Here is a 25,174-nt window from a genome sequence, read left to right as displayed (position 1 = left end):
GGATCAGCGCGGTGCGCCGGCCGCAGCGCGCCGGCCGCGGCAGCCATTGGAGGGTGAACCAACGGCAAAGGAAGATCTTTCTCTCTGTCTCTCTCTCTCACTGTCCACTCTGCCTGTCAAAAAAAATAAAAAAAATAAAAAAAAATAAAAAAAATAAAAAAAACTATAACCAGCATCCTGTACCCTATTTCTGACAAACAAAGGGAAGCTACCTTTTCTTGGCACTAATAGAAAACAGCCCTGGGCCAGCGCCGTGGCTCAATTGGTTTTACTCTGCCTGTGACGCCAGCATCCCATATGGGCACCAGGTTCTAGTCCCGGTTGCTCCTCTTCCAGTCCATCTCTCTGCTGTGGCCCGGGAAGGCAGTGGAGGATAGCCCAAGTGCTTGGGCCCCTGCACCCTTGTGGGAGACCAGGAGGAAGCACCTGGCTCTTGGCTTCGGATCGGCGTAGCTCCGGCCGGAGTGGCCATTTGGGGGGTGAACCAATGGAAGGAAGACCTTTCTCTCTGTGTCTCTCTCTCTCACTGTCTATCTCAAATAACTAAAAAAAAAAAAAAAAAAAAAAAGAAAGAAAGAAAGAAAAAGAAAAAAGCCCTAAGACCCTTTTATATTCCATAACTAATTTAAAAACTAGTTTAAACAGAAACAGTGAAATATCTAAATGTGACTTGAATCCTGTATTTCTTCTGTCAAATTGGAATAGGAGGGAACTGGTTATGAAATCAGAGATATTGTGAACTAAAGTCAAGGTACAAATTTGTTTATGAACTATTTCAAGCTTATCTTTCTCAGCTCTTTTTTAATAAGTATTGAATAAATTTGAGGTATAATTATATTATTTCAAAAATTTTAGTAAATTTATTTTTATTTGGAAGTCAGAAGACAGGGAGACCCACAGAGATAGATCTTATACCTGCTGGTTCACTCCCCAAATGCCTGCAACAGCTGAGGCTGGGCCAATCTGGAGCCAGGAGCCAGAACTCAATCTGTCTCCCACGTGGGTGACAGGGACCCAAGAACCTGAACTATCACCTGCTGCCTCCCAAGGGATGCACTGGTAGGAAGGTAGAATCATGAGTGGGGCCATAACTCAAGCATTCTGACATGGGATTCAGGTGTCCCAAATGGCATCTTTCACCACTAGGCTGAATGCAAAATTATAATTAATATTTTAAGAAACATGCACATGGCCCTGGTCACCATTCTAGTTATAAATAATACCTAATTAGAAAATAATGTATGTCTAAAGGCAGGTGTTTGGCACAGGTGATAAGGCACCACTTGACAGCTGCATCCCATAGAAGAGTGCCTGGGTTTGAGCCTCATTTCTGCTCTGACCCCAGCTTCCTGCTTATGCACACTCTAGGAGGCAGCAGATGATGACTCAAGTACTTAGGTCCCTGCCACACATTGGAGACCTAGATTGAGTTCTACATTCCTGGCTCCAACCTGCTATTGCAGGAATTTGGGTATTGAGCCAGCAGATGGAATCTTTTTTTTTTTTTTTTTTTTTTTTGACAGGCAGAGTGGACAGTGAGAGAGAGAGACAGAGAGAAAGGTCTTCCTTTGCCGTTGGTTCACCCTCCAATGGCCGCCGCAGCTGGTGCGCTGCGGCTGTTGCACCGCGCTGATCCGATGGCAGGAGCCAGGAGCCAGGTGCTTTTCCTGGTCTCCCATGGGGTGCAGGGCCCAAGGACTTGGGCCATCCTCCACTGCACTCCCTGGCCACAGCAGAGAGCTGGCCTGGAAGAGGGGCAACCGGGACAGAATCCGGCGCCCCGACCGGGACTAGAACCTGGGGTGCCGGCACCACAAGTGGAGGATTAGCCTAGTGAGCGGCGGCGCCAGCCAGAAAATTTCTACATCTCTGTTTCTCTACCTTTTGAATAAAAATGAAAATTAAAAAAAGGAATATATGGGGCTGGTGCCGTGGCTCACTTGGATAATCCTCCTCCTGTGGTGCCGGCATCCCATATGGGCGCCGGGTTCTAGTCCCGGTTGCTCCTCTTCCAGTCCAGCTCTCTGCTGTGGCCCGGGAGGGCAGTGGAGAATGGCCCAAGTGCTTGGGCCCTACACCTGCATGGGAAACCAGGAAAAAGCACCTAGCTCCTGGCTTCGGATCGGCATAGCGCTGGCCATAGCAGCCATTTAGGGGGGTGAACCGACGGAAGGAAGACCTTTCTCTCTCTGTCTCTCACTGTCTATAACTCTACCTGTCAAATAATAAATAAATAAATAAATAAATAAAAGGAATATATGTCAAAATAGAATTTTATAATAAAAGACTAATTCCCATTTCATAGACTCCCCACAGTTTGATTTGGCAGGGGTAGGGAGTGTCTGACCCATGGGCCATGGAAGGCCTCTGTAATCATTTGCTCTTGTTCTGCCAAGGCAGCTATAGATGGGACTCCAAGTAGGCTTAATTTTTTGTTGATAATTTTGTATAGCCCACAAATGATGTTGAAAATATCCAAACAGGCCAGCACTGTGCCTCAATAGGCTAATCCTCTGCCTAGCGGCGCCGGCACACCGGGTTCTAGTCCCGGTCGGGCCACTGGATTCTGTCCCGGTTGCCCCTCTTCCAGACCAGCTCTCTGCTGTGGCCAGGGAGTGCAGTGGAGGATGGCCCAAGTGCTTGGGCCCTGCACCCCATGGGAGACCAGGAGAAGCACCTGGCTCCTGCCTTCGGATCAGCGTGGTGCGCTGGCCGCAGCGCGCCGGCCGTGGCGGCCATTGGAGGGTGAACCAATGGCAAAAGGAAGACCTTTCTCTCTGTCTGTCTCTCTCACTATCTACTCTGCCTGTCAAAAAAAAAAAAGAATATATATCTCCAAACAATCTGTGGCAGAAAAATGGTTCCCCACGCCTGGTAGGCACACTTCTGAGAAAATGTAAGGAGTTTATCATTAATCTCCTACTTTGTGTTGGTCAATTTTCCTTTTTGAAAATCTTCTTGGACTTAGGTAGGAAACACTTCCTTTTCATTATCACATAATTCCTTGAAGATTCCATCCTTCATATGTTGGATGAAATCGAGTTTTTATGATTTTCTTCTAGTGTCTTCATAATGAGTTTGAGGGGAAAGGAAGTTAATTTACCCTTTTCACAGAGAATCATTAATCTATATCCTCCTTTAGGACCTTTTTCTTATATCTTCATCCATACATAAGAATGCTCCCTTTATTTACAATTTATTCCTTTAAACAGGCACCTAAGCAAGCAGTGAGTGGGTCTTTATCACTTTATTTCAATCAGGTACAGGTGTTGCTCTTGAGCGGCTGGAAGTTGAGTTTCCAGAGCACTCCCAGACTAGCCTCCACCAGAGTGCCTAGATTAAGACTTTGGAGTCCCATCTCTCTTTATATATTATCAGCAGCAAGAAGAATCTGTCTGAACTTGAAACAGGATTTGAAGAAATACTGTGCAAAGTTTTAAAGAAAGACTCCAATACAAGCTATGACTTAATAAGTTAAAAAAGAAGAATCAGTAATCAGATGTAAAAGTAATATATAACAATGGCCTAAATCATTGTGGGGGCTGGCACTGTGGTGTAGTGGGCTGGGCCTCTGCCTGCGGGATCCCATGTGGGTGCCAGTTCATGTCCCAGCTGGTTCTCTTCATAGCCAGCTCTCTACTGATGACTTGGGAAGGTAGTGGAGGGTGGCCAAGTGCGTGGGCCCCTGCACCCACATGGGAGACCAGGAAGAGGCTCCTGGCTCCTGGCTTCAGATTGGCCCAGCTCTGGCCGTTGCAGCCACTTGGGAAGTGAACCAGCAGATGAAAGACCTTTCTCTTTGTCTATCTCTCTCTGTCTAAAACTCTACCTCTCAAATAAACAAAATAAATCTTTAAAATAAATAAATAGAAAATGCCAAAATCAAACAAACCAAAAACCCAGCTTCTAATTGAAAATAATGTACCTTGTAAAAATATTCTTCAAAAATGAGAAAATTAAATGACCTTAAATAGTTGCATAGAATTGTAGGAAGAATAAAGGAGGACCTGAAAAGCAAATTACATGGGAAATGTAAAAGAATATTGTTTGTTAAAACAGCAGTAATATTTTCTGTGGTTTATTGTTATATATTTGTAGGAGTGAATATATGACAACAACAAAGAAGATGAATTTAAAATGTAAGATTTTTGTGGTCTTGAGGGAAATTATTAACGTAGATTATAGTAAGTGGTGGCCAGCGCTGTGACTCAGCAGGTTAAATCCCTGTCCTGAAGCACCGGCATCCAATATGGGTGCCTGTTCTAGTCCCAGATGCTCCTCTTCCAATCCAGCTCTCTGCTATGGCCTGGGAAAGCAGTAGAAGATGGCCCAAGTCCTTGGGCCCCTGCACCCATGTGGGAGACCCAGAAGAAGCCGCCAAAGTGTTTCTGAAACATTAGAAGGAATTTCATTATCATAAAAGGGTCCACTCAAGAGGATGACACAGTCATTCTGAGTTTGTGTATGTCTAATAACAGCTTCAAAGCAAAATCTAATGAAAGATATCTACTTCCATAGTTGGGATGTTAACATACCTTTCTCAGCAGCTGATAAAACATACAGACAACAAATCAGTAAGAATATAAATGTTTTATATGACACAGTAGTCAACTTGACCTAATTGGCATATTTAGAATACCACACACAGCAGTTGCACAATACGCTGCTTTTCAACTGCCCATGCAACACAATATATTATAAATCTGGAAAGATGGAACTGTAAACTTTTGTTGTTGTTGCTTTTTAATTTAAGGCTAAGGAACACAGGGAGGACCTCACAGTTCCTCTGTAGGAATACCTTATTGAGTAGGAAGCACTAGAATAATGCCATAGTTTTGTAGTTTATTTTTTCTAAAGAGAATGTTTGCTTCTATCTATTTTAACATGGGTGACATTTCCAGGTAATAATCTAGAATTGAGTTTAACAACCCTAGTTGGCTGTAAGAATCACCTGAAGAGATTTTTAAAAACAGATTCCAGGGTTCCACATCCTGGAGACTCTATTTGAAAAGGTAGTTGAGCTGATTCCAAGTATTTGAACAGATTTGATAGCCAGTAAGGTAATACTGTGTATGGAGAGGGAAGAGGGGGAAATGTAAGAATACGAATGAATGACTTTGGGATAATCACTAGGGCAGGGCTGGGTGTGCCTGAACCCCACTGCAAAACGCAAGAGGAATATCAGTCTCTTAAAAGTTTCGTAAACATGAAAATTAAGCATACTTGCATAGAAAAGCAAAGAAAAAAATTGCTGCTCTCTTTGCTTTTTTATTCAGTGACTTTGTATAAAGAAGAGGAGGACTGTTCTTAGCAATAGATTTGATTATAAATGCATCTATACATGTGAATTTTTGAAAACCTTTTTATTTACTTATTTGTATTTGGAAGGCAGAGAAAGAGGGAGAAAAAGAGAGAGATAATCCATTTGCTGGTTCACTCCCTGAATGACTGCAACAGCTAGGGCTGGGCAAGACCAAAGCAAGGATCTTCATCTGGGTCTCCCACATAGTTGGCAAGAACTCAACTGTTTGAGCCATCACCTGCTGCTTCCCCAGCTGCCCAGTAAGAGGAATCTCAGAACAGAAGCAGAGCCAGCAACTGGTCCGATATAGGATGCATGAGCCCCAAGCAGCATCTTAACCATTGCACCAAACACCTGCCCCATACACACTGTACTTTCTAAGAGAAATTGAATTTGTTTTGAGTTCATGTACTGGCATACATAAGTATAATTGAAAAACATCATTTTTGTGGCCATTTTGAATCTATAAGAGAAAGGTAACATGTAAATCTATTGCTCAATGTGTTAGAATTGAGATGAGCTCAGGCCTACTTTAGAAAGTCATCACATACTGTAGAAGAAAGCTAGTGTGGCTGAGTCTCTCAAAGGACTTTACAGATAGAAACTTCTCTATGCATCTGTTTCTAAAGCTTTGGGGCCATTTTTCTTTGTAAAAATATCACATTGCACTAATATAACTTTAACTTTGTCAGTCAGTAAATTTTTTTGTAGATATTACTTTACCTACTACTTCTAACCACATAGGCATTTTCCTGTGTGTCTTAGAATACTCACTGGATGGGTTAGCAGGAGATTTAAAATTTCACTCCCTTCTAGCTTCTCAAGTAAGGCTATCGAGAAAGTACAATTTCTGTTACATAGCTCCATTTCTGAGGCTGTCTAGGTCTTTGAAAGCCTTGTCATTAGCATGTTAAATATTATGTTATGAATATTCTGAAGTGCCTTTGTTTCTCATTGACATTAATAATTGAGAGGATACTGTTTAATTAAAGCACAAGCTTTTTTTTTTTTTTAAGATTTTTTAATTATTTATTTTAGAGATAGAGTTACAGACAGTGAGAGGGAGAGACAGAGAAAAAGGTCTTCCATTCGCTGGTTCACTCCCCAGATGGCCACAACAGCCGGAGCTGTGCCAATCCAAAGCCAGGAACCAGGAGCTTCTTCTCGGTTTCCCATGTGGGTGCAGGGGCCCTAGCACTTGGGCCATCCTCTGCTGCTTTCGCAGGCCACAGCAGAGAGCTGGATTGGAAGAGGAGCAGCCAGGACTAGAACCGGCGCCCACATGGGATGCTGGCACTGCAGGCAGAGGATTAACCTACTGTGTCACAGTGGGGGCCCCAAAGCACAAACTCTTAAAAGCAATGCCATGTGTTCACCCAGTGTTGCTCCTTGGATCCATACCGTGGTACTAGTGAGGGGGAAATTGTTGTCAGAATTTTTAAAAATATGCGGCCGCAGTGTGCCGCCCGCGCCAGCCATTGGAGGGTGAACCAATGGCAAAGGAAGACCTTCCTCTCTGTCTCTCTCACTGTCCACTCTGCCTGTCAAAAAAAAAAAAAAAAAAAAAAAAAAAGAATTTTAAAAAATATGGCCCAAGGGCCAGGCATTGTGGCATGCTAGCATCCCTTATCAGAGCACCAGTTCAAGTCATGGCTGCTCTACTTCTGATCCAGCTCCCTGCTAATGTGCTTGTGAAAGCAGTGTAAAATGGCCCAAGTACTTGAGTCCCTGGCATCCATGTGGGAGACCCAGATAAGAGTTCTAGGCTCTTGGCTTCAGCCTGGCCCAGCCCCTGCTGTTTTGGCTATTTGGGGAGTAAGCCAGCAAATAGAAGATCTCTTTAAAAAAAAATCTTTATTGGGCCCTGCACCCGCATGGGAGACCAGGAAAAGCACCTGGCTCCTGGCTTCAGATCAGCGTGATGCACCGGCCGTGGCAGCCATTGGAGGGTGAACCAACAGCAAAAGGAAGACCTTTCTCTCTGTCTCTCTCTCACGGTGCACTCTGCCTGTCAAAAAAAAAAAAAAAAAAAAATCTTTAAAAAATAAAAATATGGGCCGACGCCGCGGCTCTCTAGGCTAATCCTCCGCCTAGCGGCGCCGGCACACCAGGTTCTAGTCCCGGTTGGGGTGCCGGATTCTGTCCCGGTTGCCCCTCTTCCAGGCCAGCTCTCTGCTGTGGCCAGGGAGTGCAGTGGAGGATGGCCCAGGTGCTTGGGCCCTGCACCCCATGGGAGACCAGGAAAAGCACCTGGCTCCTGGCTCCTGCCATCGGATCAGCGCGGTGCGCCGGCCGTAGCGCGCCGGCCGCGGCGGCCATTGGAGGGTGAACCAACGGCAAAGGAAGACCTTTCTCTCTGTCTCTCTCTCTCACTGTCCACTCTGCCTGTCAAAAAAATAAATAAATTTAAAAAAATAAATAAATAAAAATAAAAATATGGTCCAGTGTAATAGTCACATTCTAGTGTTTTTCTTTCTTTCTTTCTTTTTTTTTTTTTAAAGATTTATTTATTTGAAAGTCAGAGTTACACAGAGAGAAAAGGAGAGAGGAGAGAGAGAGAGAGAGGTCCTCCATCTGCTGGTTTACTCCCCAACTTGCCGCAACAGCCAGAGTTGCACCAATCCGAAGCCAGGATCCAGGAGCCTCTTCCAGGTCTCCCACATGGGTGCAGGGGCCCAAGGACTTGGACCATCTTCTACTGCTTTCCTAGGCCATAGCAGAGAGCTGGATCGGAAATAGAGCACCCAGGACTTGAACCGGCACCCATGTGGGATGCCAGCACTGCAGGCGGCGGCTTTTACCCACTACACCACAGCACCGGCCCCATCTAGTGTATTTCATATAAAGAATTAAAGACTAACATGCCCTGGAATGAAGCATGCAAACTAAGAAGAGAAGAATTACTGTCTTCAGTCAACGCAATCTGTCACTTTAGTAACCAGGACCTTATTTTGCCAGAGTCTTCTGGGCCATCAGCACTAATCACTGCAGTTATTCTAATAATTACAGTTGTGTAAGTATGACACTTTTCAATGGATTTCCTAGGAAAGTTTAGGACTTCCGTATGTCAACTGGAAAAGGATTGAGTTTGGCAACTGTTTCTTTAAAAGAAGGCCTGTGGCATAACAGGTTAAGCTGCTGCTTGCAACGCTGGCATCCCACATGGGCGTAAGTTCAAGATCCAGCTGCTTCATTTTCAGTCCAGCTTCCTGCTAATATGCCTGGGAAAGCAGCAGAAGATGACCCAAGTGCTTGGGCCCCTGCACCCACATGGGAGACCCAGAAGAAGCCCCAGACTCCTGGCACAGCCCCGCCATCACAGCCATTTGAAGAATGAACCAGCTGATAAAAGATCTCTCCCTTGTGTCTCCCTCTCTCTGCAACTCTGTCTTTCAAATAAATAAAATGTAAAATATATATACACACACACACACATATATATAGTGCTTGTTCTTTGTGTATTTTCCCTATGAAAGCATATCTATAATATTAAAAGGTTTTAAAGATTGATTTGAAAGGCAGAGTGATAGAGAGGGGAAGACAGAGCTATCTTTCATCACTAGTTTACTCCCCAAACAGCTGCAACAACCAGGACCGGGCCAGGCCAAAACCAGGAAACAGGAACTCCATCCAGGTGTCCACATGCATGGCAGAAACTCAAGTACCTAGACCATCAATCACTGTCTCCCAAATGCATTAGCTGGAAACTTGATTGGAAGCGCAGTGTAGGTGTGAATCAAACCAGGCTCTCCCACATAGGATGTGATGTGTCACAATGCTGCCCCAAAAGAAATTAGTGAGAGAGAGACTCTTCCATCCACTTGTTGATTCCTCAATAGCAAGAAAGAGAGAAAGAATCTTATATTCACTGATTGACTCGTTAGATAGCCACAATGGCCAGGGCTGAGCCAGCTCAAGTGCTGGAGCCTGAGTGCCGGGGGTCCAAGTACTTGGGGCATTTTCCATTGCTTTCCCAGCTTTCCCAGGAAGCTGTATCAGAAGCAGAGCAGCCAGAACTCCGAGTGGTGCTCTGAGACAGAACGCTGGTGTTGCAAGCAGTGGTTTAACCCACGTAGCCACAACGCCCGCCCTTGTTACACACCTTTTGATCCCCTTCCCTAATGCCATTATTTGCTTCTGATGTGAATTACAGTACATGTTCCTTGAAGAATTTCTGCAAGTAGACGTGCCGCTTTAATTCTAGGATGGCTGTTCCACATAACTCTTTTTTTCTTCCCCTCTAGACACCTCCAGAGAACCCTGGGACAGTAGGTGGAGTGCAAAGATGTGTTATGTTGCTTTCCTGCTTTTTGTTGTTGTTGTTGTCTTCCTGCTTTTTTTGTATTATTATTCTTGGCTTGCCTTGGCTGCTCCTTTCTCTGACATTAAAACTAACTAACGCTGCATGTGTGACCATTGTGAGGGCCTCCTGACCTTTCATTTCAATCTGGCACATGTATCATGTCAGTTATGTTTTTTGTCAAATTCTTAATTTCAGGATTGTCCCTAGAACAGTAGGCAAACTGGAATTTCACCTCCACTATACCCCAAAAAGTTTCCTCCATTTTAAAGAATAATTTCTAGTGCCCCCGTCCCCCACTTCAACACTTTCTAGTGCTCCAGAACTTCCTAGGGTCCTTTTTGTGAAGGGAGAAAATAAACTGATAAACAGATACAAGTACGGTGTTAGCACTTTTACTGTTTATACTTGAACTATTTATTTATTTATTTCATAATTGAGCTATTTAAACCTGAACTGTTTATACCCTAAAAAAGGCATGGAGAACGGTGTTTAGCAGAGAATAATGACTCACTCACTAGTGATAGAATCCCCTGCTTTAGTGATGGGAAATCTCATGCATATTAGGAAGACATCCACATTTTGTGTGTGTGTGCCTTTAAAAGATGTTGAACTGGTTCTGATCATTTCACTGAGTTTTTGTCTTAAAATGATGTCAGCTTGATATGGTTCCTCTTCACTCCTGGTGATTATTTGTTATGGATTTTGATGTTTGATGTCCACATGATGGAGTCTGACTGTCTGCATGATTCTCATTGCTCTGACCCTTTCCAACTATCACAGGAAGAGAGGGGAAGGGCCCAGCGGAGGTTACGCTGAAATGATAAATTGGTTTCTGTCTTCTCTCTCTGCTCTCTCCATGTAACAGAAGAAGCAGGCCAGCCCACTGCAGATCCAGGCATGATCATGGACAGTGTGGAAGCTGGAGACACAACTCCTCCCACCAAAAGGAAGAGCAAGTTCTCAGGCTTTGGCAAGATTTTCAAGCCCTGGAAATGGAGGAAAAAAAAAAGTAGTGATAAATTCAAAGAGACATCAGAAGGTGAGCTAATATTTAAATATAGGTTCTTGGTTAAAGAGTTACACATTTTAGAAGTACCTTTTGTTTTTTTTGTTTGTTTGTTTGTTTTTAATTAAACAGGCAGAGTTAGAGAGAGAGAGAGAGAGAGAGAGAGAGAGAGAGAGAGACAGAAAGGTCTTCCTTCCATTGGTTCACCCCCCAAATGGCTGCCACGGCCGGCGTGCTGCGCCGATCTGAAGCCAGGTGCTTGCTTCCTCCTGGTCTCCCACATGGGTGCAGGGGCCCAAGCACTTGGGCCATCCTCCACTGCCTTCCTGGGCCACAGCAGAGAGCTGGAATGGAAGAGGAGCAACCAGGACTAGAACCCAGCCCCAATATGGGATGCCGGCGCCACAGGCAGAGGATTAACCAAGTGAGCCACGGCGCCGGCCCCAGAAGTACCTAATTTTTTCATTCTTTTCCCAAACTTCTATAACCATATTGAAGAGAGAATTTAATCTTCTTGGTAAAGTTAATTAATTTATTTGAAAGAGTTGCAGAGAGAGAGAAAGAGATCTTCCATCTGCTGATTCACCAGATTCATTCCCCAAATGGCCTAATTGGTAGGATGAGGCCAGGCCAGAGCCAGGAGCCAGAAGCTTTATCTGGTCTCCCATATGGGTGCAAAGGCCCAAGAACTTGGGCCATTTTCTGCTGCTTTCCCAGGCGCATTATCTGGGAGCTGGGTTGGAAGTAGTGCAGCTGGGACTCAAACCATCACCCATATGGGATGCCAGTGCTAAAGGTAGTAGCTTTACCCACTACACCACAGTGTATGCTCCAGAATTTAATCTTTTAGAATTGAACCACCAAGTAATCATTCAGTGAGCCATATATATATATATATATATATGCATATATATATATAAAAGATTTACTTATTTTTTATTTGAAAGGCAGAGTTACAGAGGTAGAAAGAGAAAGAGGTTTTACATCCTCTGGTTCACTCCCCAGATGGCCTCAAAGGCTAGAACTGGGCCAATCCAAAGCCAGGAGCTAGGAGCTTCCCCCAGGTTTCCCAATGGGCACAGAGGCCCAAGGACTTGGACCATCCTCTACTGCTTTCCCAGGCCATTGTAGAGAGCTGGATCAGAAGTGGAGCAGCCAGGATTCAATCCGGCGCCCATATCTGATGCCAGCACTGCAGGCAGCAGCTTTACCTGCTATGCCACAGCACTTGCCCCCAGTGAGCCTTATATTTTTTTTATTCTTTTTTTTTTTTTTTTTTTTTGACAGGCAGAGTGGACAGTGAGAGAGAGAGACAGAGAGAAAGGTCTTCCTTTGCCGTTGGTTCACCCTCCAATGGCCACCGCGGCCGGCGCGCTGCAGCCGGCGTACCGGAGCCTTATATTTTATAGCCTCATTCTCAGATTAGTATTTTGATGGGATTGAAGTGTCTTGAATAGTGAGTAGAGTTTCTGAACTGTAGCAAATCTAAGGTACTTCTTTTTTTGTACTCTGCTCATTTCCCAACAACTCAAATTTCATGAGTAATTATTGAAATTTCAATCAAGCTATAATTATGTAAAGATAGTCCTTTTGGAAATCTTAGTTTCTCTGTATTTTCATTCCTAAGAATAAAAATTTGAGCTACTTTATTCTTCTACTCATGGTGTTAAAATACTGAGTAATGTTGGCCTTCAGCTGCCACATTTTTAAGTGCTGTTTTCCAATTTAATGTTAGTTCTAGAGCGAAAAATATCTATGCGCAAACCAAGAGAAGAGCTGGTTAAAAGAGGTGTTCTGTTGGAAGACCCTGAGCAGGGTGAGTTTATACATGAATGCATGTGCCTGTCTCTGTGCACTTCGTCTTTGACTGGGTCTAAGTGTTTGGATTTTATTTCGTTATTGCTATTGTTGGGGTGGAGGAGGCTTTAAAAGAAATTTTCACCCTTCCAATGTCTGGCTACGTGCTATAATGCGAGATTGAGTGCTTGGTGAAGGATTCTTGGGACAAAAGTTCTCTCCCTATACTTCCTCAGGTTTGTACCAGCTGCTGCACTGTATGTCATTTCCTTTTTTGACCAAATTTGTCCCCATTCCTATACTGCTACACTAATCTGATTGTCATGAGGATCATGTTTTGATATTTCAACATTCATTGCTGGTTAAAAATACCAGGATTTTCTCCAATGTGACTTTCATGAAGCAGTTTATTATAAACATAAAATTATAGTATCATATATTGATTGCATTTCATTTCTCTTCATTCTTTGTGTGAGATAAAATCTGAAGGTGAAATTTTTAAAATACATCCCATGTTTTGGAGGATGGGAGAAAAACCAGGTAATTGGAGTATTATCCTGTTTGAGGTCTAAGCTATGTAATGTACTGCCTACTTATATATATATGTATATGATTATCTCAGCTAACTGAAAACTAACCCAGAAAAAGCAAGCTTGAAGGAGCAATATGAAAATGTTATTGCTGCTGGTTACTTTTGGAGGTTGGAATAATAGGATGGTTAACTATTTTTCTGAATTTTCTGTGATTAGTTATAATCATGTTAACTTTTGCTTTTCATGTCTATTTGCTTTTTATAGCAGGACACAAAATCTTCTAGGCATTTAGGTAGATAAGTAGAATTATAATGCTTCCATTACAATACCTTTTTGGCTCTTGCTTTTTAATAGAGTCATTTCCTTCCCAATACCTTCTCCTGTTTCACACTTTTCTTTTTTTTCTTTTTTTTCTTTTTTTTTTTTTTTTAACAGGCAGAGTGGACAGTGAGAGAGAGAGACAGAGAGAAAGGTCTTCCTTTTGCCATTGGTTCACCCTCCAATGGCCGCTGCGGCCAGCGCGCTGCAGCCGGCGACCGCACTGATCCGATGGCAGGAGCCAGGAGCCAGGTACTTATCCTGGTCTCCCATGGGGTGCAGGGCCCAAGGACTTGGGCCATCCTCCACTGCACTGCCTGGCCACAGCAGAGAGCTGGCCTGGAAGAGGGGCAACCGGGAAAGAATCCGGCGCCCCGACCGGGACTAGAACCCCGGGTGCCGGCACCACAAGCAGAGAATTAGCCTAGTGAGCCGCAGTGCCGGCCCTGTTTCACACTTTTCTTGCTCATTTGTCACAAACTCCATATGTTATTTCTATCTTGTTCTTCACCTTCAGTCTCTTTTGCTCTGTGCTTTTTATTGACTCCTAATCCATGGTTTCTGTAGCCTGCAAGCTCAAAGTCCCAAATGATAAACGAGTCGCAGCCAGTAGACAAGATGCTACTGTGCCAAACAGAGACTTGATCTAAACTTTATTCTGTTCCAAGAGATAATGAGGATGGTCCCAACACAATGAAATGATATGTATCCGGGTGATAGGCCAGTTACCCTGAACTGATCATTACATTCTTACATACATGTATTAAAATGCCAATTTTGGCCCATAAATATGTACAGCTATTATGTGTCTTTTTTTGGACAGAGTGGATAGTGAGAGAGACAGAGAGAAAAGTCCGTTGGTTCACTCCCCAGTGGCGCTGCAGCCGGTGCACCGCGCTGATCCGAAGCCAGGAGCCAAGTGCTTCTCCTGGTCTCCCATGCGGGCATAGGGCCCAAGGACTTGGGCCATCCTCCACTGCACTCCCGGGCCACAGCAGAGCTGGACTGGAAGAGGAGCAATCAGGACAGAATCCGGCGCCCCAACCAGGACTAGAACCCGGTGTGCCGGCGCCACAGGTGGAGGATTAGCCTATTGAGCCACTGCGCCAGCTATGTGTCAATTTTTAAGACATATTAAGAAAATAAATATAGGGATGGGCCTTGCGTACTGACTGACAACAAAACCAGTGTTTGAGCCTTGCAGTCCTCTTCATACTCAGAGATGGCTTTTGGCTTGATTATGGTTCTGACTTGATTGTACTATAAAATATTTAATTACTGAGTTTTGGGGGAGCATTCAATGATTGTAACGCCTGATCCTACTACTGTACTCTGTCAGCATTGCATAAACTCTGCATTAAATACATGGCATGATACATAAGTGTAGACAGCCCTGATTGAGTAACTTGAAAGATAACTAATCGTGTTTGCATATATTTTACTAGTTTCTGCAGAGCAGAAACTGATTAATAATGTCTCTTAAACGTTTTCTGTATGGTTGTTATAAGTCAAGTCTTTGTTGGCTTTGAAACTATTGTTTCATATTCCAGAAAATTCTATTTTTGTTAAAGCTAGGCTGTATTAACATAAGCAGTAACTTAATACTTGTTGCATAGTTGTAAGCTTGCTCTTTTCCCGTATTTTTTTTTTTTAAGTAGCTATCAGATTACTTTTAGCTTTAGAATTGTACTTTTTCTTACTGCTTATTTGCCTTAGACCCTTCTACTTTTGCCCAAACTCCACCTCTGTTGGGATTGCATGAAAATGGCACTGTCACATCTCCTAGTAGAAGGGTAATGGGTCAGATGAAAGGGACTGGTCTAGGAGAACTCAGTGGGCTAAATCAGGAGATGCTAAAATGATATTACCCAAAGTGTCTCACTAAGGAAAGCAAAGGAGGATGCCATGTAGGGAGCAGCTAGTTGCAGTACCCCTGGCACTAGAAGGTAAAAGAGTTTTTAATTTTTAACCTCACTGCTTGCAGCTCTCTCTTCTAAAAAGAGTCTAGGAAACTGAGAATGTTCATTGAATTGCGCCATGAAGGATTCTCACCTATGATTTTAAAGCAATAAGGTTTATCCCAAAGCCTCCAACTTAGCCTCTGCCCTGCAGTTTAGTCTGTAGGAAATCATCATGTGCAGGTATATCATGTTTACCACTAAAGTACCCATTAGTTACATCCCTTGCTGTCCACTTTGCTACCCTTGGTTCCTCTCTGCTATTTTTCATCTACTTTCTAATGATAGCTAATTATTGATTGTCCTGTTCTGCTTATTGCCTTTTTTTTTTTTGCATTTTATTTATTTATTTGAGAGGCAGAGTTACAGAGAGGGGGAGAGACAGAGAGAAAGGGGTTCCATCCACTGGTTCATTCCCCAATTGGCCGCAATAGCCGGAGCTGGGCCAATCTAAAGCCAGGAGCTAGGAGTTTCTTCCGGGTCTTCCGTGCGAGTGCAGGGGCCCAAGCACTTGGGCCATCTTCCACTGCTTCCACGGGCCATTAGTGGAGAGCTGGATACCAGCCAGGACATGAACTGATATCCATATAGGATGCCAGCGCCACAGGCAGAGGTTTCACCTACTGTGCCACAATGCCTGCTCCTCATTGCCTTTCTATACCACATTCTCACAGCTTTCTGAGCTAATCTGCTAAAAGATGGTTCAGATCATGTCTCTACTACCCTTAATTCTTTGGCTTCTTGTTTTGTGCAAGATTCAAATCAGGCTTCTTTACATGGTATTTTTTACCCTTCATGGTCTGGATCTTGCTGTTTTTTTCCAGTCTCACCCATAACCATTTCTTATGTGTATCTATTCTCCTGCCAGGCCAAACTAATCACTGGCCCTCCTAACAGGTGAATGATTTCACACCTTTAGACATGCTGCCTCTTCTTCCTAAATTGCCTTTCATCAGTATGCCAGCCTCTACTGCATCTTCAAGACCCAGTTCAGATACCACTCTCTGTGTAGCTTTCCTGACTGTTCCCATCCCCAGGAGAATGATTTTTTTTCCTCCATTCAAGCCATAGCACTTCATTCTTTATAGCTCTTGACATTTAGCACTGTAGTGTCTTATGTGCAACAAGGCTGTCCTATTCATCTGCCTTATTCACAAAGCAAGGTACTTGGCATATGATAGACAATCAAATGTTTATTGGAAAAAGGAATTATTTATTTAGATCAGAGAGTCTAGATCTAAATAAGAAGCTAAAACAGGATGAGGGGGCAAAGAGATAAGAAAGATAAGAAATCACTGGCTCCTCTCCCTATGTGACAACGTTGGTTCCATCACTTTGCTTTTTCCTGTTTCCCCTCACAGGTGTTGAGGATCCAGGAAAGTCAAGCTGCACTGTGTTAAAGAATGGCCACACCACCCCTGTAGGGAGCGTTAGATCTCCCAGTCCAGTCCACACAGAGGAAGAACCAGCAAGCATAGCAAATCCTAGGAAAGCTACTCCAGAAGAAGACCCAAAGAAGCGACTTGGTAAGAAACTGGATTTTTTAATTTAAGAGACATACAGCAATCATTCTTATTTATCTCAGGGGTTTGCATGAGAACAGGGATAAACAAACCCAGAAGTCGCCGACTGCAGCACTAGCATCCCATATGAGTACCAGTTTGAGTCCTGGCTGTTCTACTTCCAATTCATCTCTTTGCTATGGCCTGGGAAGGCTGCGGAGGATGGACCAAGTGCTTGGGCCCCTGCACCCGCGTGGGAGACCCAGAGGAAGCTCCTGGCCCCTGAATTTGGATTGGTCCAGCTCCACCATTGCAGCTATTTGGGAAGTGAACAAATGGATGGAAGACTCTCTCTCTCTCTCTATGTCTCCCTCTCTCTCTGTAGCTTTGCCTTTCAAATAAGTAAAATAAATTTTTTAAGTATTATCTTTTTTTAAAAAAGATTTTATTTATTTATTTGAGAGGTAGAGTTACAGAGAGACAGAGAGACAGGTCTTCCATCTGCTGATTCACTCCCCAGATGGCTGCAACAGCTAGAGCTGGGCTGATCTGAAGCCAGGAGCCAGGAGCTTCTTCTGAGTCTCCCATGTACTCGGACCATCTTCTGATTCCCCAGACCATTGCAGAGAGCTGGATCAGAAGAGGAGCAGCCAGGACATGAACTGGTGCCCATATGGGATGCCAGTACCACAGGTAGAGGCTTAGCCTACTATACCATTGCACCAGCCCCAGTGAAATAAATCTTTAAAAACAAAAACAAAAACAAAAACAGAGTTTTGCATTCTCATTTAAGAATTTCTTAACTACTTGCAGCTTTAAGTGGAAGTTCACACTCTGTCATTCTTGCATTCATGATATAACATAAATTTATGAATCTAATGGAGAGAAAATGATGTTAAATAACAGATTCTTGTAGGGGTTTTCAGGTTACACTTGCTCTTCCTCTACCCAAAGAATTTTTTTATTTTTAAATTTTTTGTGTATTTGTATGAAAGGCAAAGAGTGAGAAAGAACTCCCATCCACTGCTTCACTCCCCAGATTCCCACAGTTACTGGGACAGAGCCAGCCAAAGTTGGGATACAGAAACTCATCCAGGTCCCCTGCATAGGTGGCAGGAACCCAGTCACTTGAACCATCACTGCTGACTTTCACAGTCTGCATTAGCAAGAAGCTGGGGTTAGGAACCAGAGGAGGAAATAAAATCCAGGTACTCCAAGACTGGACCCAGGCGTCTTATCACCTGCCTCCACCCAAGGAATTTTGATTCATCTCCTTCGGTAGCCTGGCCCTTTTGTGTTGAATTATTACCATGACAAGCCTCTCCTTAAGAATGCTGAAGTTAGAAAAACACTGAGAACTGTTAGCCTATAAACTGATTTACAAACTAAATATAATTGATAACATTGACCATGACTCCATGGATGTGTTGGCTTTCTCAGTCCCTCTTGTTATCTTCTCTTCCTTTTTAATTTACATGTGTTTTACACAGGCTCAACTGGAAGCCGGCCTAATTCTGAAGGAGAGTCTGCTCCTGAGAATGTACCCAAACAGCCTTTACTTCCCCCGAAAAGACCCTTATCCTCTTCTTATGAAGCAAACGAAGGACAAGCAAAGAATGTCACTTCTTCTGGCAGCATGACGAGGTCCATCTCTTCTGCTTCCACCTCTTCCATCAACACAGCACCTAGTGCCACCACTGCTGCCACAAATCTAGCAAAGACTGCTAACTCCTTCGTTACACCTTCCCCGGCACCCAGGACTCCGTGTGCAGCTCCTGCCAGCACTAACACTACTACTACCCCAAGCTTTATGCATACAGTCCCTGCCAAGCAGCCTCCAGTTCCTCCACCTAAACCAGCTCATAGAAATAGCAACCCTGTCATCGGTAAGTAAGTCTTCAGACTTTTGTTTTTTGTTTGGTTTGATTTGGAGTGGTTGTTTTTATTGGATAACTGTTACAGTATTGATATGGTCTGTGAGAGAGTATTCCATATCTTGCCCCTTTGGATCTCCTCATGTAGGATAAAGAGTCTTGATAATCAGGCAGATAGCCATAACTAAAACTAAGTTTAGGTTTGAGGTGGTTAATGTCTATTTTCCTAAAATGGTGTTTCTAAAGCACTTACATATAGTTGGGGGATTGGATATGTAAAGATTATAGCAGATTTAATCAGCGTGAAGTTACTAACTAAAAGAATCAGAATAATGCCACCTCTTAAGAGTGGCAAGACAAATTTTTCAAATGACAAATTTTTTTAACTCATTATGTCCTAAGTTTTCCGTTTTCAGATATTTCAATGGTACAACATTTGTTTTTTTGAAAGTTGCCATAGTGGTATATTTATTGCTCAATTTAAGTCTTTATAGGTATCCTATATATAGGATGATGGAACATAATGTGTTAAAATCTACTTTAAATTGCCATTGCCCCCCCCCCTTTTTTTTTTTGACAGGCAGAGTGGACAGTGAGAGAGAGAGAGAGAGAGAAAGGGTCTTCCTTTTGCCGTTGGTTCACCCTCCAATGGCCGCCGCGGCCGGCACACTGCGGCCCGCGCACCACGCTGATCCAATGGCAGGAGCCAGGTACTTATCCTGGTCTCCCATGGCATGCAGGGCCCAAGTACTTGGGCCATCCTCCACTGCACTCCCTGGCCACAGCAGAGAGCTAGCCTGGAAGAGGGGCAACCGGGACAGAATCCGGCACCCCAACCGGGACTAGAACCCCGTGTGCCGGCGCCGCAAGGCGGAGGATTAGCTTAGTGAGCCGTGGCGCCGGCCGCCATTGCCTTTCTTAAGCATAAGTGAGTATGCTAGATAAAAGGATGATTTTATAAATGCTGATGTAACTTCTGACTCAGTGTCTGGCATATATATCTTCATGGACAACTATGGAAGATATTATTTTAATGTTCTGATAAAATCTTGATAAAATTAAGAATGCGACTCTTACATTAAAATAAATAGTGATAAAGAAAACAGAGGAGGTAATCAGTGAACTTTTTGCATTATCCCAAAGTCCTATTTAGGTCTGTTTTCTTTACATAAATGCACACCTTCTTAGAGAAATTTCAAGAAATAGAGATTAGGAACAAAGGCTAATGCATGCTTCAGAGCTAATGAAAATGTAGTTTTTTAAGAAAAATAATACTAAACTTAGTACTTCTTAATGTTCTTGTTAATGATTTAATGGTTGAATAAAAAGTATGCTCATTTAATATCTAATATTATCGAATTGGGTGGAGTGACTAGAATCTTGAAAAGCAAGCTTAGAATATATTGTAACAGGTTGGAGTAGCTTGATGAAAACAGGATGAAGATTATTATTGTCATCACCACCTTGGATGGATACTGACATGCCAGCTTATCTCTGAGGAGCTTTCACACACTTATTTTCAAAATCACCTGGTGCAGTAGGAAACTGATTTTATCTTTTATATAGTAGGGCAATTAGAACATAAAGACATTGTGACTCATTCAAGGTTGTGGTGAGAGATAGAAACTGAACTTGGGTTTCTCAAGTCTCAGGTCCAGACTATCAGGCTCACCAAGATTTATTAAAACAGATTGAGGGGCCAGCATTGTGGCATAGCAGGTTAAGCCTCCGCCTGTGATGCCGGCATCCCATATGGGCTCCAGTTCGAGTCCTCGCTGCTCCACTTCCAATCCAGTGCCCTGCCTGGGAAAAACAGCAGAAGATGGCCCAAGTACTTGGGCTCTTGCACCCGCATGGGAGACCCAGAAGAAGTTTGGGACTCCTGGCTTCGGCCTGGCCAAGCGATAGCCATCGCAGCCATTTGAGGAATGAACCAAAGGAAGATTCTCCCTCTCCCTCTCTCTCTCTCTCTCTCCCTCCCTCCCTCTCCCTCTCCCTTTCTTCCCCCCCTTCACCACTCCCCCCCTTTCACCTCTCCCCCTCCTTCACCTCTCTCTCTCTCCCTCCCTCTCTCTGTAACTCTGCCTTTCAAATAAATAAAACATAAATCTTTAAAAAATAATTTTTTAGGGGCCTGAGCTATGGCGCAGCAGGTTAATGCCCTGGCCTGAAGTGCCAGCGTCCCATATGGGTGCCAGTTTGAGGCCCAGCTGCTCCACTTCTGATCCATCTCTCTGCTATGGCCTGGGATAGCAATAGAAGATGGCCCAAGTCCTTGGGCGCCTGCACCCACGTGGAAGACCCGGAAGAAGCTCCTGGCTCCTGGCTTCAGATTGGCACAGCTCTGGCCATTGCGGCCAATTGGGGAGTGAACCATCGGATGGAAGACCTCTCTCTCCCTCTCTCTCTCTCTCTCTCTCTGTGCCTCTCCTCTCTCTGTGTAACTCTGACTTTCAAATAAATAAATCAATCTTAAAAAAAATAATTTGTTAAAGATAAATTTATTTATTTGAAAGAGAAAAAGAAGTCTTCTCTCTGCTGGTTCACTTCCCAGATGGCTGCAACAGCAGAGCTGTGCCAATCTGAAGCCAGGAGCCAGGAGCTTCCTCTGCGGGTACAGGGGGCCAAGTACTTGGACCATCCTCCACTGCCTTCCCAGGCCATAGCAGAGAGCTGGATCAGAACTGGAGCAGCCAGAACTCGAACCATGCCCATATGAGATGTCAGTACTGCAGATGGCAGCTTTACCTACACCACAGTGCTGGCCCATAAAAATAATTTTAAAAAAGAAAAAAAAAAAAGCACAGATTGCTGGACTCTGTCTTTTCTGACTTTCTGATTTTAGTCAGTCTGGGACTAAGCCTAAGAATTTGCATTTCTAGTAGGTTCCCAGATGCTGCTGCTGCTGCTAATCCAGGAGCTAGACATTGGTCCTTTGCTTTAGAGCAGTGGTACTCCACGCTTTTCAGCTTAAAGCAGCATATTAAATGAAAGTGTGCATACGATTCCCTGGCTACACTGCAGAAGCCACTCTTGGCCTGAAATGTATACACCAAAGTACTAGGCCTGTGACTGAGGAGTCAGTATCAGTCCATGACTGGTCCTCAGTAGAAGAACAAAAATAGGACAGTTCATGGAGTTTTTATTAAAGTTAAATGGATTCAGTTCAAAGAATTATCCCTTACTCTGAAATTACTAGCCTTTCTAATTACCTGGTATTAAAGTGCCATTTCTTTCACAACAGTATTATGATCATAAATTATTTACTTAATACCAAGCCTTATTTTCCAATCCTAAAAAAAAGAGAACCTGAGATTGATCAGGAGGTGTCTTCTGTTTGTTTTGAAAGGCAGAGTTACAGAGAGGGGGAGACAGAGAGACAGATATCTTCCATCTGCTGGAATCAGAAGCTGGAGCTGGGAATCAAACCTGGATAGACCCAGTGTATCCAAATGTTTAAATGTTTTCATAGAGTACTATTACACAGTGAACTTTTTTTCTGTCTCTAATTTGTATTAACTTTATCTACATCCAGGATCAGTTCTAAAAAGTTGTCCTGGAACAGGGAGTTAGCCTAGTGGTTAAGTTGCCTGTGTCCCACATCAGAGTACCTGGATTCAATTCCTGTCTGACTGCAGACTCTTAACTTCCTAGAAGGTGGCACTGATGGCTCAAGTAATTGGGTTCCTGCCTCCCACATGCACACCTTGATTTCATTCCTGGCTCCTGGCTCCTGGCTCCTGGCTCCAACCCCAGCACTGCTCTGGCCATCTTGGACATTAGGGAGTGAAGAGTGGATGGGAGCATGCTCTCTTGCTCTCTCTATCTCTCTGCCCCCCAAATAAATAAGTAAATACTTTTTTAAAGTAAAAATTAAAATTCCTGTCTGTTCTCATAGCGACAAAGTAAGAATACCCATCAGAGTCTCCCCGTACCACTTATACATATACTAGGCCTTCATGTTTTGTTTTGTTGTTGTTAGATATCTGGAGTACTTATTGCTTTTTACTATTTGGCTTGTGAATAATTATAGTTATGTAGCTCTTTCATTTTCCAGAAAACATTTGATGAGAGAAGCCTCATTTAAATTGTCAGAGTTAACTTGATGCTTAGAATGCCTACAACTCTAAAGGAACACCTGGTTTGAATACCAACCCCTCCACTTTCAATCTAGATTCCTAACAACGTGCATCTTAGGAGGGAGCATATGATGGCTTAAGTATTTGGATCCTTTTCATCTTATCAAATGCATGTACATTTGATTTTTCTTCAAGAAAAAATGCATTTGTTGTTTGTTTTCACTTTTAGCCAGTAAAAATGGTATGAAGCTATCCCCTCCCTCATCTGCAGGCCTGTATTTCCTGCTTCATTCCCCTTCCTGCCATGGGCTTCTGATTTCCCTTACAGAAATCCACTTTATCAGTAAAGCCACAACTGAAAATCTGCTCCCTCCAGGCCCTCAGCCACCAGCCTGTTCTGCCTAGGAGCACCCATGCATCAGGCAGGGCCACTACAGGAGGAGTGAATATGTGGGGACACTACCATGTTGACAGCAGCCAACCCGCCCCCTCCGCTCTTCTCTGCCACCACCACTTCCCTGCCTTGTGACCATCATGACCGCTTGCTTCTCATAACTGTACCCAACACGTACACATACACCAGGGCTTCTGGGCCTCCCATGCCCTAGGCCTTCTGTTAGAATACATACAAATTTTGTTTCAGGATAGAAATATGTGAGGAATGGCAAAGTCATGAAATTATATAATGTGTTTGAATAATGAAGACAGAGCTCAGCTCTGATTCTTGGCCTTGGTCTGGCTCCTCAAAGCAGTGTAAAGCCATGATAAACTGAAGGATTGCTCTCTTTTTCAGCTGAACTGTCTCAAGCAATAAACAGTGGTACATTATTATCAAAACCATCCCCACCCTTGCCACCCAAGAGAATCATTCCATCAGGCTTGGTGTCCACCTTGGAGCTTGCTGCTGTTGTGACCACGAAGACACCAAGTGATCAAAGAGAGAAGAACACAGGCTCTGTAGGCTCCGAACCACTGCTGATGATGCCACCCCCCACCCCCTCCCCACCACTGCCTACTCATATTCCTCCAGAGCCCCCGCGGTCCCCTCTAGTCCCTACTAAGACTTTTCAAGTTATGCCAGAAATTGAGTTTCTTCCACCCTTAGATCTACCCCATGAGGCTCACCAGCAGGAAGATCAGAAAAAAGAAGTCCCCAAGAGGATATTGGACCAGAGCTTTGGAGAGCCCCATATACCCTCTAGGCTGCCCCCAGTCCCACTGCATATTCGAATCCAGCAGGCCCTGACCAGCCCACTTCCCACGACGCCTCCCTTGGAGGGCTCTCACAGGGCTCATTCATTGCTCTTTGAGAACGGTGACAACTTTTCTGAAGATAGCAACACCCTGGGTCGGACCAGGTCACTTCCTGTCACTATTGAAATGCTGAAAGTGTGAGTATCTTTCAAGCTTGCCTCTTGTTTCTCCTTGTCTATTCTAGGTAACCCTACCAGGAAAAAATTACTTATAAAAAGATATTGTAAGTTTAAAGTACAAAGAAAATTCTGCCAAAAGGATAAATTCTAGAATTTGGAATTTTTTTACCCTGCTGATTTCTGTAATACATTTTTTTAAAACTTTTATTTAATGAATATAAATTTCCAAAGTACAGCTTATGGATTACAATGGCTTTCCCCCCCCAATAACTTCCCTCCCACCCACAACCCTCCCCTTTCCCGCTCCCTCTCCCCTTCCATTCACATCAAGATTCATTTTCAATTCTCTTTATATACAGAAGATCAGTTTAGTATATATTAAGTAAAAATTTCAACAGTTTGCACCCACATAGAAACACAAAGTGAAAAATGTTGTTTGAATACTAGTTATAGCATTAAATCACAATGTTCTATAATACATTTTTTAAATTTTTTCGTGGAGGAGACTTTTTCTTTTTGGGGGACAGGTGGGAGGGAGAACTTAGGAATGTTACAAGATACTGATACTTCTCTTAGTATACTATTAGAAATGTGAGATTTCATGTGACTGTTCTGAAATATTGGCCTGTAAAATATTTAAAGGTTTTACCACATACCATACCTTTCGAAGAACTTTCGTTTGTTTGTTTGTTTGTTAATTTTAGACATTTTAAAAATCTGTGGAATCAGTTAAAGGTTTCCTACGTACATGCCCTATATAGAAGGCTTCTCTCCAGTCTGACATTTTACATCTACTCTAAGATACATAAAATTTAAGCTCTTCTGCAATCTTAATAGAATTTCAGTCTCCCCTGAGTGCTCATGGAGATTTGGGAAAATTAAAATTATTTGATTTATACAAGGAGGGCAATGCATATATAATTTGGTGCATAGGAACCTACCTTGGAGCAAGATAGCCTGTGTTCCCATCCCAGTTTTACCAGTCTTAGCTTGCAGTAGGGTAAGTTACTAAGTTACTTAACATTTCTGTGCTTTAGCTATCTCATCTCTAAATGAGAATGAGATCTACTCTGTAGGCTTGTGAGAACAAAGTTAGACCTTCTGGAAAGCACCAGTGCCTAGTAAGAGA

General features: G+C 43.4%; 1 protein-coding gene across 10 annotated transcripts in view; it reads left to right on the top strand.

Moving 5' to 3' along the window:
* Positions 1 to 25,174, top strand: part of MED18 (mediator complex subunit 18) — a 186,153-nt gene that overhangs the window by 133,870 nt on the left and 27,109 nt on the right. For 4 of the 10 annotated variants that reach the window (XM_051858073.2, XM_051858074.2, XM_051858072.2 and 1 more), the window contains 6 exons: positions 9,547 to 9,570; positions 10,471 to 10,644; positions 12,347 to 12,427; positions 16,579 to 16,743; positions 18,210 to 18,605; positions 23,466 to 24,063. In XM_051858073.2, coding sequence (XP_051714033.1) covers positions 9,547 to 9,570; positions 10,471 to 10,644; positions 12,347 to 12,427; positions 16,579 to 16,743; positions 18,210 to 18,605; positions 23,466 to 24,063 — 1,438 coding nt within the window. Of the gene's footprint in view, positions 1 to 9,546; positions 9,575 to 10,470; positions 10,645 to 12,346; positions 12,949 to 16,578; positions 16,744 to 18,209; positions 18,606 to 23,465; positions 24,064 to 25,174 lie in introns of all 10 variants that reach the window. The other 6 variants (XM_051858075.2, XM_051858076.2, XM_017346543.3 and 3 more) reach the window with 4 other exon arrangements.

Source organism: Oryctolagus cuniculus, chromosome 7 (assembly GCF_964237555.1).
Source record: "Oryctolagus cuniculus chromosome 7, mOryCun1.1, whole genome shotgun sequence".
NCBI classification, from domain to species: domain Eukaryota; kingdom Metazoa; phylum Chordata; class Mammalia; order Lagomorpha; family Leporidae; genus Oryctolagus; species Oryctolagus cuniculus.
This window is presented reverse-complemented; position numbering and strand designations above follow the sequence as displayed.